General features: G+C 44.0%; 1 protein-coding gene across 1 annotated transcript in view; it reads right to left on the bottom strand.

The window, feature by feature from the left end:
- Positions 1 to 276: 276 nt before the first annotated feature.
- Positions 277 to 13,665, bottom strand: part of SCML4 (Scm polycomb group protein like 4) — a 61,082-nt gene continuing 47,693 nt past the window's right edge. Inside the window, exons 6-7 of the mRNA XM_063290965.1 lie at positions 5,172 to 5,317; positions 277 to 1,727 (exon numbers count right to left, since the gene is read on the bottom strand). Coding sequence (XP_063147035.1) covers positions 1,602 to 1,727; positions 5,172 to 5,317 — 272 coding nt within the window. The 3' untranslated portion in view covers positions 277 to 1,601. The remainder of the gene's footprint in view (positions 1,728 to 5,171; positions 5,318 to 13,665) is intronic.

The following is a 13,665-nucleotide window of genomic DNA, read 5'->3' as shown; positions in this document are numbered from 1 at the left end:
CATAACAAGTACAGTTAACTGGGTACACATTTGTAGGTTTCCTAGCTGTTATCTAATCAACCTATGATTACTGTGCATGCACCAAATAAGTAGCTGCAGTATTGTCTTAGTTAACCAAATCACAACAAAGTTTGATAAGAAATGCGGCTCAGGGTGGAAGTTTGGTAAGAGTGGGTTACACTCCACAACTTTGACTGCCAAGCAGCCACTGGTGGTGGCTCCTAGTCAGCAACAAACTAACTTTCTATTGCAAGGTGCAAAGAATATGGCCCTGCTTGGAGCAGGCAGATGTTATGCACTTCAGAGATTTGTGAGATATTTCACCTCTTGCTCCTGACAGTGTGTTTCTCTACACATGCAGGACAGCTTTGGTAGAGTGGAAAGTTTGGTGACAACCCAAAGAAGGACTAGCTGCTAGCCAACCACCAAAGAATGACTAACCAAATTAACATCTGAGACTCCAGTTCCAATGATGTTAACATTTGTTACGTAACATTTTCAAATAGCATGGAGCATACAAACTGCATTTCTACAAACTCTGAATATTTGGCTGTGACCTTTCATCTAAATCCAGCTTGTGCAGTCAACAGCTAAATTCAAATGCTGAGCAACTGTGGGTTACGCATTACTTCCTAGACTTTTAGGGCAGACTATAGAAGGGACATTTCCTCATTATTTTCAACCAGAGGAATGTTGTATACTTACAATGTTATAAAACAGTCTGTTGCCAATACGCTCCTAGATATCCAAGATCACATTACTGAACCTTCATGCTGATGACTATGTTGGAGAGCATATGACTCAGAGTAGCAAGGAAGAACATGGAGAACAGCACAGAGTAGCTGTTCAGCAGCTTTACAGACTGAATGCCATGAAAACATGATTAAATTCACAGTGTATCACCATGTAAATGCAAAATTATAACAACATTTTTATCTTCATATTCCCAGAATATTCTGTGATTCCCCCAGGTCACTGGGAAAAACATAGATGGCTCTCCTGTTACAGGAATGTTTGCATGGTTACACAACAGAATTAGATTATGAGTTCATTCACACATGCATGAATGTTGCTAAACTGTGATTGATGACTGGCAGCTAAATGCGCTCCTTGATTCCACTGAAAAGCACTCTGTTTGAGGTGATATGAGAGTGAATTCCGTGATGGTGAATTCACAAGGCAAGTCACCTGGTATAGCCAGACACGATGGCCAGCCTTATGGGAAGCAGCCCAGAGGAAAGTTTCCTAAAGCTTTTCAAAGGTCTTCTTTTCTAAAAAGTAGGGAAGTTCTTTTGGCGTATGATTTTCCTTTTATGATTACAAAAATAGGACTTAATAATATTAACCATAACAATATGAATAATACAAAATAATTATAATCATATACTTTTTTTGGAAAAGTATTAACACAAATCAGCAAAACACATTCCCCCCCCCCCGGATTAAAATGGTGAAGATGAATACTTCTATAAAGTCCAAGTTCTCAGTACAAAATGGAGGAGAAACAGCTTGAAAATGGATTATCTTTCCATAAGGCAGCTTGTTACCTTTCATCTACTTCCTTGATTTCTATGGGGATTGTCTGGTCTTTTAAAAAGGCATCAGAACTTGGCTTCTTTCAATTTATCGATGTGATAACAGAGTTTGAGTGCTGGTCCCAGCTTCAGACCCAAATATTTCATGATCATGTCGCTTTTCAGTAGCAACAGAGCATTGCCATCAATCTCCTAATACAAAAAGAAAGACGGGAAAAGGAATGAAAAACACAAATCATAATTGGGAACTGTGTTTGCAGGAGAAATAAAACAATTTATGGCAATGCTCTAGAAAGAATTGGCCTGCACGTCTCTGACGACATTAAACATCTCTGAGAAATTCAACAAAGTAGGACTCAGTTCCAAAATGTTCCACCGTTCCAGAATTGGGTCCATTTAACTGAAGTGCTATGAATCGATTTATTTAAAATACTTTCATACAACCTGCCATGCCATGCAACATCAGGCAGAATACAACATTAAAATGCCTTCCATAAAGTGTAAATTAACACAAAAGTAATGACAAGATCACTGCATAATGAAACACCACCACCACGAGAGAGTCAAGCCCTGAACATTTTCAGCAGAAGCCTAAACTGTAGTCAAGTTTCAGAGGCAGCTGTTCATTCTCTCAATGGCCCAGTTTCCACCAGGTCCTCTGAGTGCAGAGCCAGCGTGTCAGACGTCTGTGCTCGGAGGACGCCACAGTCACAAGGGCTCACGGAAATAGGATCTTTCACAACAGCAGCAGCACCTACACATGGATGAATCAGGTGACAGGGATGGGAGCATCGACGAGGCCCCGGGTGGCTATAAATAGCAAAGGAAAGGACTTTAATGCACTAAAGCAAATAGTTCAAATATGAACTATATAAGCTGCCACTTACAGGGTCTCGGCAGGAGGTGTCAAGATGGCAGCCTTGACTGCATGATTGGAGCTCTGCCCCTTTTTTATATATACTGTGTCTGCAATCAAGTGAAGGGGGGGCGCTTCAGTTGCATGGCTACGGCTGCCATTTGGACACCATCCCCAAACGTGCCTGGCCTCTAACAGTAAGATAACTCAACAGCTTTTATTAAAGTTGAAAGAATTTGGGGACAATGTTACAGTGCAAAAACCTTCCTCTAAAATGGGAGGTTGCAACCACCCAGCAAAAGCAGGAAAGACAAGTGGCCCTTGCCAGCACATTCTGCAGCCCAGGCACAGAGGCTGAAACAGGCCATCTCCCAGGTTCCCACAAGCAGAAGGACTGTGCTTTGTACTAAGGCCCCACGTTTCTTGTAAAGAGAAACTCTGTTCCCCAGACCAGTGTTTCTTGACTTTGGCAGCTTGAAGTTGTGCAGACTTCAACTCCCAGAATTCCCCAGCCAGCCTGCTGGCTGGGGAATTCTGGGAGTTGAAGTCCACACATCTTCAAGCTGTCAAGGTTGAAAAACACTGCCCCAGACACTTGTCTCCATGATTCACTTGCTGGGGTCTCCATTAAGGGCATATTGCATCACCTAGGAAAGCTAGCATGCATCACAATCCAAGGTATGGCTAAATAAAATCCAGCCATCTGGGATTAGCATAAAGAGCTCCTGAGAATTTTGTAAAGCAGAAACAGCATGCCAGGCAGTGTGTGAGCACAAACTCTTCCATCACAGGCCTGGTTCAGTTATATAGCTGAACCGCATTAATCATTTCAGCAGTAGTTTATAATGGCCACCAGAGTTCCTGACATAGACTGGCTTCTCAGACTCTGCTGTGAGGCTACAGAAGTATAAAGCGACTGGAAACATTTCATGTTGCTTTATTACAATCTAATCCTGTGAACACTGACTGTCAGGTTTAATATTTCAAGAGTAGCATTAAGCTCTCTGAATGAGCCGACTAACCCATGCAGACAAGCCCTAAATCAGAAGGGTGACTTCGCTGTGGCTTCTTAAAGTGTAAAACATTCTGCTTGGTAATTGAACAGAAATGGAAGGATTGTTTTGCCAACTTTTTTTTTCTTTTGCTCTGTTTTTAAAATAACCCAGAAGGCAAACTTTGTTTTGCCCAGCAATACAATCATTCTATTAAAATAAGGGATAAGCTAATGGGAAAAAAGCTAAAATAATCCATACAAAGATAGTTCAGTCTTAAGAAATACATATACTTTCAGTTCTAGTATGCATCACTGAACGAGGCAGGATCCGTTTCTGAAAGAACAGGTTAAATCTGTTTCCACTCAAAAGCTGTGCTTTCTCTTCAGGGTTAATGTTTTAGTTACAAATCAGAATTCAGCAACGACTCCAGTGCATCAGAGCTTACCTTTGGATTGACTTTCCTATTTGTTAGTTAGCCTGATAGCTTCCATTTTAACTGCACCCATGAACTCAGTTCACATACTGAACCACAATTTGTTTTAAGCACAGTTTGTTGAACAAACCATAAGTGATTCAGTTTGCATGATATACTAAGCTATAACTCATGGTTTAGAAACTGCAAGGGCAAATTTACAGACACATAGTGTTGATGTTACAAGTGTGGTTGTTTTCAGTAAATACATTGCTGGTCAATCTTGTTGTGAGAAGTTAAATTAATAATTCTTCTTGTTCTTCTCAGTGGCATGTCACAGCCAAATTAGCTGAATGCAAGGAAAGACAGTCAGGAGCTGGGAATGTCAGTGGCATTCAGGACAGCAGTTTAAATGGTGCACCTGCTCCTTAGAATGATTTAACTTGCTGAAAACTGTAGTTAAGGTTAATGGAGTAATCACTTGTCTCTCACCTCTGGGGTCTTCTTGTTAATCCAGTTTAGATATGAAGGTTGAACAATTGCACGGAAATGAGTAATTCAAAGGCATAATTGAGCTGAATAGGGTGATAGTTTTAATCAAGCACTAGACCTCTTGTATGTTTCCCTGTGAGACTGACTGAATTATAAGCAGGAGGTGAGTGGGTGCTTCGGGGGGCGGGGGATGTAAAACTCATATATCTTTGAATTCTCATCCCTCTTACAAAGGATTGTTGCATTACAAAAAATGCTAGCAGGCCTAGTTGTTAGGTACTCTCCAGACTGAAAATGAAAAGCCCAGCAGGTCGGTCCACTAGACTAGCTCTTCAGCAGACTTTTTCCCACAGTGACCAGAGTGGTGTTTCTAGGGAGTGCACAAGAAGATTAGGAAGAGAATGGCTCTCCCACTCGGTTCTCCTGCAATTGACCCCAGTGGCAGGCTCCCTGACCCCGCAGTCCCTATTTAGCTGTAGCAGCTAACAATGGCCTTTAGAGTCATCCTCTCTGAATGCATCCAAGGCCCACTTCAGGCTCTCTAAGGCATGATTGCCACCACGTTCTGCGGGAGATAATTCTGTAAATCGGGATTGAGGAACCTGCAGCTCTTTAGGTGCTGCTGGTCCATTCCCAGCAACCTCAATCAACATGGCCACTGGTGAGAGATGCCGTAGTTCAGAAGCAGTCAGAGGGCTTCATGTTGCTCTTCCCTAGATTAATTCCATTTGCCTGGAGGAAGACTCACCTTTTCTAACTTTTGTCAGCTGCCAATCCATTTCAATTTACATTGGTTCAACACAGGTCGTACAGGCCAGGCCTATTTGCTGGGAGGTTAAATCTGGATTCTTTCATTCTATCACAGAAAGCTTTCTACGTACATGTTTCCTGAAGAGTTCCACGTGGGGTCCTAAAGCATGAGGATCCGCATCTTTAACAAACCAAACCACATCATCAACAGTCCAGGTCAAAGGATTTTTGCTTGTGGGCCGTGTTGCATCCTGTCTTTCTGGAGATGGACTTGAGGCTATAGGAGTGAAGCAACAATTAGTGGGAGAGAATGACACATGACCATTCATTCATTGTTTCAATAGCAATGTGTCAGCTGCTGCCAGTAACACCAGACAATCTGAAGTCTATATAACTAGGTCATGTTCATACAATGACTGAGTCCACATGTCATTTTAAGCTGTAATAAGCTTTTTTTTTAGGTTTGGTTTAACATAGAGTGTGTGAACTCAACCTCTGTAAATTTTAAAGCATGTTTCACGGCTGACCACTTTGTATGAACCCGCTCAGTTATGGTTAAGTCGTGATAAATAAGTCATGATTAAGCAAAACATGGCTGAGCATGTTCTCTGAACCTAACCAGAAAGTTTTAATAAATATATCTTATAATGTTAATACTTGTTAATTCTTGAACAATTCACAGAAGGGGAAACTTAACTTAAGTTGCATTCAGGAACATGCAGTAGTTCCATAGGCATTATTACAAGTCAAAATGACATCAAAATCACAATGTGGGTGCCATGATATAGTGCAAATAACATAATTATGTAATTTATATTGTGATATCTGATGCAAGTATATGTATTCCATGACTTACATGTCATTTGTTTGCCCTTGCACACCCCCACCAAAGATGGTCATGATTCCATAATGTCCAGCATGCAGATGTCATCCTCTAATGCTCCAGAATAAACCCTGACAAGCCACATTTTAGATCCCTGCCAGATATCACTGGTTATTGAATTTGCTTTGCTATTAATTTGTGGGGAATGTGAATGAGATCCAAGTTCAATAGAAAAGTCTTGTGTCTTCTTTTTTTATATCTTTCCTCTAGAGAAGCCTTCCTCAACTTGGCACCCTCACAATATGTTCAACTAGCATTAGACAATTTGGTGTCTCCAAGCCCCTGGGGATTTCAATTCCCATCAGCCTCCAGCCAACAAAGTCCATCACAAGGCATTGTAGAAGTTGTAGACCAACATTTCTGGAGAATTCCAAGTTGTCCATCCTTGCTTTAAATTTCAGTTCAAAATTCTTACTCAGAATAACCATGAATAACTGGCTGGGAATTCTGAGAGTTGTAATCCCAACACATCCAAAGATGCCAGGTTGAGAAAGCAGCTCTTGGCAAGGCACTGTCATTCCTCCAAATTAAATTATTTTATAGTATTTTTAAATGGTTATAATGTCACAAGATCACCAATCCTCATGAGATTTCAGCTGGCAGGGTGGGAGTGAGTCCTGAAACAAGAGGTTCTGCTTTGCAGCCTAAGCAGGAGTGAGGAACCTGTGGCCCTCCAGATATGGGGGAAATGCAATGTTTAGGCATTCACCCAGGATGGTCAATGATGAAGGATGCTGAGAGTTCTCAGAATGTCTATGGTTGACATATGAACCTAAAATGATTGTGGCAGATCGTGGCTTTGTATGTTGTGTGAATCCAATCAATTGGGTTGAATTAGTTAACTATGGTTAATTAATTATGGGATTCTTTGTGTGAACAAATCCCATAACTACTTCTAATAGGATCTTTCTTGGTGTTTGGTGGAGCAAACATGCCTAAAAGTAATAACATTTAAATTATCTGAAAGGACAACTTCAACAGATACTTATATTTCATTCAATCTTTTGCTATGGCATTCCAGTTGGGACCGAGATCTTTTCGTAGTCCATCTCTTTATCCAAGGTAATCCAAGTGGATATGTGTAATTATAGGACTACCACCATGTCACTTTTTGTGTCCACCTACTGTCTGATAAACATACAATGTGTCCTCACATTTATATTTCTGTTTTAATGCTATAGTTATGACATCTTTGAAGTTAGTTTGTCATTGAGTTTCTTCATTTCTTACTTGATCTCTGAGTGAGATCTTTAGCATTTGTCTTTCCATTGCACCCTGTGGGACTTTCCAGATCAGTACATATAAAAGAGAGATGCTAATAAGATGGGAGGAGGAGAAGCAGAAAGGCGGGCCAGATATAAATGCTTCCACTTCTTGTGGCGTGAAAGAAAAAGTTGTTGGCTACCATGTTGTAGACTAAAAGTAAGTACCAAATTCTACATCATGCATGAAAAACATGTATTCCATAACCCCCTCATTCTACTTGTTATTACCCTGTTCCATTTTTTGACAATAATGTTTTCTGAACTTTGGTGTGGAAAGCCAGATCTCATATACCTCTATCAATAACAAAATTTCGCCGTTTTGTCTTTTATCTTATTAATTTATTTTGGTTGTATCTTTTATGATCTTTATGTGTTTGGATTGTTTTATTATGTACACCACCCAGAGTCACTATGTGAGATGGGCAGCTATATCAATGTGATAAATAAATAAGATAACCCCAACTATTACCATCACAGAAAACTGATTTAAAAAGCCAACAAAATTAGAAGGGCAAAACAGGACTTCAGTAAATTGTTTTAATTTGATTCATACCTTACTTTAACCCATGGGATAATCTCAGTTGGCTGTAGTTCACATGGTATGTTAATTCAAAAGTAAACAGAGCACCGTATGGCTTAGCAGGATGTCTGAACCCAGTTTTTATGTCATGGTACAGATAAACCTGCACTTAGCTGACCTTGGTTGATCTTGGAGAACTCAGCAGGGGGCAACCTGGTTAATACTTCTTGGATGGGACACTATTGGGAAATACCAGGGCCACAAGCTAACTTAGAAATTAAAAGAATGTCCTAGAAGAAGGCAACGGCAAACCATTTCTATAGTGCTGTCTATCCTTTTCTAGAGGAGAGTGGGGAAATCCCCCATCCTTCAGGTATATCTATCCCTGCACAGGAATTATTTTTTCTGCCTGATAAAGTATGTGTGAAACATAGCAGCTGACAAATTCAGAATGCCATGGCAATGACATCTTTTTCTCCTTTTCTCATAGGATAACTCATGTATGCACTTTTCCTCTCATCAATATTTGCTTCATCAATATTTCCCTTCAACAGTATAAAAGTGTGACGAACCTGACTCCATTACTGCACAGCTAGATTGCATGTCTCTCACGTAGCCTCAGAATGCTGTATATTCCCTTATAAGGGCATGACTTGTATTTCCCTATTCTCTTTGTACTCACTCCCCCGCCCTGATAGAACTGCTGAATAAAAGGAGGTGGGGGCGTGGCACCAGGAGGCAGTACCAGCAACCTCCTGAGATGTGGCGTCTCTCACCACAAAAGAATCCTGTACCTACCGTTGTTTTTTCAACCTCACCCTTGCGAGGGAATCGTTGGCTCATTCCCCCCCAGGGAATCCCATAGACCGAAGGGCGAAGGACTGGTCGCGCGACGCGACAACTGGGGGCTCGTCCGGGATCCCTTCGGTCTCACGGTGTGATCTCTGTCTAGAGGTGCACTGCCTTCACTCTCGTTACTACGCACCTGGCAAAGGCTCTGCAATCGTAAGTAATGGGCTCCCCACTCTCCAAAGTTTCGTCAGTTCATAGGGACGAACTTTATGATTTAGTGAAGAAGGCTAACTCTTGTCAAAAGGCTAACGGTACGACCATCTTTCCCATTTCAAAAAATTCGGTGACTCAACTCCTACTGTACATGGAGAGACACTGCCCTGTCTATCCTTCAGAGGGGTCGCTCAAAGCATCCACTTTGGAAAGGATAGGAAAATATTTTCATGATACCCCACGAGCACCCGTGCCTATTCTGACTGCCTGGAAGGCTGTTATGGCGGCCATCAACACTCTTTACCCTCCCCCGTCTTCCCCGGAAACTTGCCCTTCTCCTCCCGGCCCAAAAACCCCACCCCCTCTTGCCGCCCATCTCGATGCTGCCTCACCACCACCCCCTCCATACCCAGCCGTTCCTCCTCCCCCTTCAGCTCCAACCCCCGACTCCCCTCAACACCACCCCCTAGGAGGCGCCATCACTGAACTCCTCTCCTCCCCCCTCTCATTGGAAATGGAGAGTCCCTCTGCCTTTCCCATGACCATCGGCCTAGGGGCGGCGGGAGGAAATTTGTATAACAATATTGAACTTAAGGTTTTGAAACAAATCAAAGATGCTGTAACCACCTACGGCTTGCACTCTCCTTTTACTAGGGGAGTTTTAGACTCTTTAGTTACTGCTAACACTGTTATGTTATTGTATGATTGGAAAATGCTTTTTTCTATGCTTATGACCCCGGCGCAATACGTTGTGTGGCAATCTGAATACGACAAAGGGGTGGAAGTAGAAATTAGAAGAGGTCTTCCCGCAGGGGTGACCGCAGATCAATTATTAGGAAAGGGACAATTCGCAACCTTAGTCCAGCAACAGAACTCCCCCCGTCGTTGTTTTGCTATCATTCACATGTGCGCCATGAATGCTCTCAAAAGAGTGGATGATTCCGACTCTCAATCCACCCAAACGTTTTTGAAAATAATGCAAGAACCAAATGAACCATATGCTTCCTTCATAAGTCGCCTTCAGATTGCTTTAGACCGACAAATTGATAATGCCACGGCTAAACAAGAGCTGCTAATGAAACTTGCTTTCTCTAACGCTAATCATGACTGCCAGACCATTCTGCAACCCGCAGTCAATCAACCGGGTGTAAAGCTTGCAGACTTCCTGCAACTCTGCAGAATCGTTGGTACCACCTCTCATAAAGTGAGCGCTCTCGCTGCCGCCATTACCACCTCGCTACCTTCTACTAACCCCTCCCCTCAGCTCCATTCCCCGGAAGCCCTCGCAATCACTCGTCATGGAAATTGCTTCAATTGTGGGAAGCCGGGCCACTTTAAGAATCAATGCCGTGCACCCGGGGGAGGTGGGGCGCCCCCTTCCACTCAAAGGGGGCCGCCCCCCCCCTCCAAACCTAAAACTCCTTGTCCCAGGTGCCGCAAAGGCTATCATTGGGCCTCGCAATGTCGCAACAACTCCTCCCCTCACCAGCCTTCGGAAAACTAGATCGGGGGTTGTCAGCTAACCCCGCCCCAAAGGCTGAATTACCCATCACCAGCTTCCCTGTGGAGCTGGCAGAGGATCTTTTGTATGACGATCCGGGGGCTGTCCTTTCCCTTCCTCTTGTTGTCACGCTGCATAAACCCCTCCCTCCTCTTACCCCTGCTTTGCTTATTCCCAACTCCTTGCTCACGCTTGAGGGAATGGTTGCTGCTCCCTATTTGTATGACTCGTCAGATTTGACACAAATTGCTCTGGCAGGAGTGGGAGATAGGTGCTTTTCCTTAGATAAAGGAACAATTGTCGCCACGCTCATACTTCTCCCTTCTCCTGATATGCCATCATTGTTTGCCTTGCAGCAACCAGTCCAAACCTCTAAACCCACCCTCCTTGTCACACTAAATGGTCGCTCTTTCGAAGGCTTGATTGACACCGGCGCCGACGTCTCTGTCATTCGTTCCGCTGAATGGCCCTCCTCCTGGCCTATCGCCGAAGCCTCCTCGGTGCAAGGAGTAGGCGGAGCACAGGCCGCTAAGGTCAGCTCTCATTGGCTTTCTACTGTGACTGCTCATTCTCATATTACAGCTTATCTAAAGCCTTATATCTTGCCTTTGCACTGTAACCTATGGGGCCGTGACTTGCTTTCACAGTTCCACGCTTTTATTCAACTTCCCTAATGGCTTTACAGGACCCTTTAGGGTCTCTCTCTCTCTCTCTCAAAACCTCTGTGCCGGTATGGGTTGATCAATGGCCACTCACCAAAGAGAAACTGGACGCCTTACATATTTTGGTCCAACAGCAGTTAATTGAAGGCCATATCGAAACCTCCACCAGCCCATACAATACTCCGGTATTTGTCATCAAAAAGAAGTCTGGCAAATGGCGCCTCCTACAGGATCTTAGGGCTATCAACACCATCCTTCAGCCCATGGGACCTTTGCAGTGTGGACTTCCCAACCCCAACTTGATTCCGGAAGGACACGACCTTATTGTAATAGACCTCAAGGATTGTTTTTTTTCCATACCTTTGGCACAAAAGGACAGAATTATTTTCGCATTTACGATACCGGAACTTAACAATTCAAAGCCTACTGCTCGGTACCAGTGGAAGGTCCTCCCACAAGGCATGTTGAACTCACCCACAATGTGCCAATTTTTTGTCGATAAAGCATTGCAACCCTATAGATCCCAATTTCCGCATTTTCTTGTGTATCATTATATGGATGACATTTTAGTCGCTGCTGAGGGCCCGAAAGGGACAGTTCAAAAAACTTTTCCTATTCTTTTAGCCACCCTAGCAACGGCAGGGTTGCACGTTGCACCAGAAAAGGTCCAGTCTCGTTATCCAATGCAATATCTAGGCCACAAAGTTTTAGCCTCCACGGCTGCCCCACTTCTACCTATGCTCACGCTTCCCCAGCCGACCACCTTGGTCCAATTACAACAATGTCTGGGGGTCATTAACTGGGCCCGCGCATACCTCGCTTTAACTACACCCATGTTATCACCTTTATTCCAAGCGTTAGTGGGTTTGACAAACCCAGCTGACAAGGTGTACCTTACAGAACAACAATTACATGCCCTACAACAGGTCAATGCCGTCCTTACGACCCAATGGGTGGACCGTGCGCTCACTGACAAACCACCCTCTCTTGCCATTCTTTCAACACATCAATTATTAACTGCCATCATTGTCCAAACGTCTGATAACAAACATCTACATATTTTAGAATGGCTACACTTGCCACACACACCTAAGACATCCATCATCACCAGAGCAGCACAAATGGCCTCTCTTGTTGAGAAAGGCCGGAAGAGGATTAGAGCCCTAATGGGACTGGATGTTTCCACCCTGTACATTCCCCTTAAGGTTACTCAATGGGAACCCCTCCTACAAAACTCCACTGCACTGCAGGATGCCTTGGAGGACTGGTGTGGCCAGGTGTCATGCCATCTTCCCCCTGATCCTCGATTGCAACTGTTGCGAACAGTACCCTTCACACTAACCTCGCCGTTCGTTCAGCAGCCACTCAAGGAAGCCCTCACTGTTTTTACAGACGGCTCCAAAACCATAGGGGCTTGTACATGGCAAAATAATTGCAAATGGCATAAACGCCTAACAGGCCCACAAGCATCTGCCCAACAGGCTGAGTTAGCCGCTTTTCTGTTAGCCTTGTCCCTTTTCCCAGAACAGCCTTTGAATGTTATATTAGATAGTATGTATGTCACTCAAATGGCTGTGGCCATGTTTGATGCATATATTTCCCCTGTTACCCCCCCCTCTCTCATGACGCTTTTTTTGCAGCTTCAAACTCTCCTGAAGGACAGAACATCCCCTTTGTTTGTAGCGCATATTAGAAGCCACCAACAGCTACCCGGTTTCCTGTCCGAAGGCAACCACATGGCAGATGAGGCTTGCAAAATTATGGCCTCTTCCCCTCTTTCTCCGCAGCTTTTAGCAGGGGACAGCCATGCTTATTTCCACCAAAATAAAAAAGCATTGGTGCGCCAATTTGGCATTACATATCAAGAAGCTACCGCCATTCTTCAACAATGTCCAACCTGCAGTTTGCAGGCAAAGTGCATCCCTGAGGGAGTTAATCCCAGGGGTGTCCAAGCTTGTGACACATGGCAGATGGATGTCACTCATTATCCCTCTTTTGCACCTTGGAAGTATATCCATGTATCTGTGGATACTTATTCGGGATTCATCCTGGCAACTTTGCAAAGAGGAGAAGCCACGAAAAACGTAATCAATCATTGTATTCGCACTTTCGTCACATCGGGATGTCCCAAAATTTTGAAAACTGACAATGGCCCTGCTTACGTCAGCACTCCCTTTGCTGAGTTTTGCCGTAAGTGGTCCATTACCCACAGATTCGGTATACCATTCAACAGCCAAGGTCAGGCTATTGTGGAAAGGGCTAACCAGACCCTAAAGAATGCCCTTGATCGGCAAACGGGGAAAAAGGCCTTAGGCCCCCCAAGCCTCCCGATGTTACAAAATATCCTTAATCTCACCTTGTTTACCTTGAATTTCCTTAATCTTACCGGTACCCCCCCTGCTACGGCTGCATCTCGACACTTTTCTAAGCCAGTAGTTCCCTCTTCCCGTCCCCTTGTTTATTTTAGGCAACTGCCCAGCCCTGAGTGGAAAGGCCCTGCGCAACTCGTCACCTGGGGAAAAGGCTACGCTGCTGTGCAACTTCCTGATCGAGTGCTCTGGGTTCCTGCTCGCTGTATCCGGCCATATCATGGGCAGCCTCCTGACAAGCACCTCCTTGACCCTCCTTCTCTGTTATCTCTCTTCCATCTCTGCTCCCCTCACAACGAACCCTAAAACAACCTCTCTCATTCGAACCCATCGTTTACGCTACCCTGCCACCGTCGGCCGCAGCTCAGCATCCAACGCCATGGAATGTCTTCAACGCTCTCCCATCAAAAGAAAAGGCAC

The sequence above is a fragment of the Candoia aspera genome, chromosome 1, assembly GCF_035149785.1.
Source record: "Candoia aspera isolate rCanAsp1 chromosome 1, rCanAsp1.hap2, whole genome shotgun sequence".
NCBI lineage: Eukaryota > Metazoa > Chordata > Lepidosauria > Squamata > Boidae > Candoia > Candoia aspera.
Note: the sequence above shows the minus strand (reverse complement) of the source record. Positions and strands in the feature narration are given on the sequence as shown.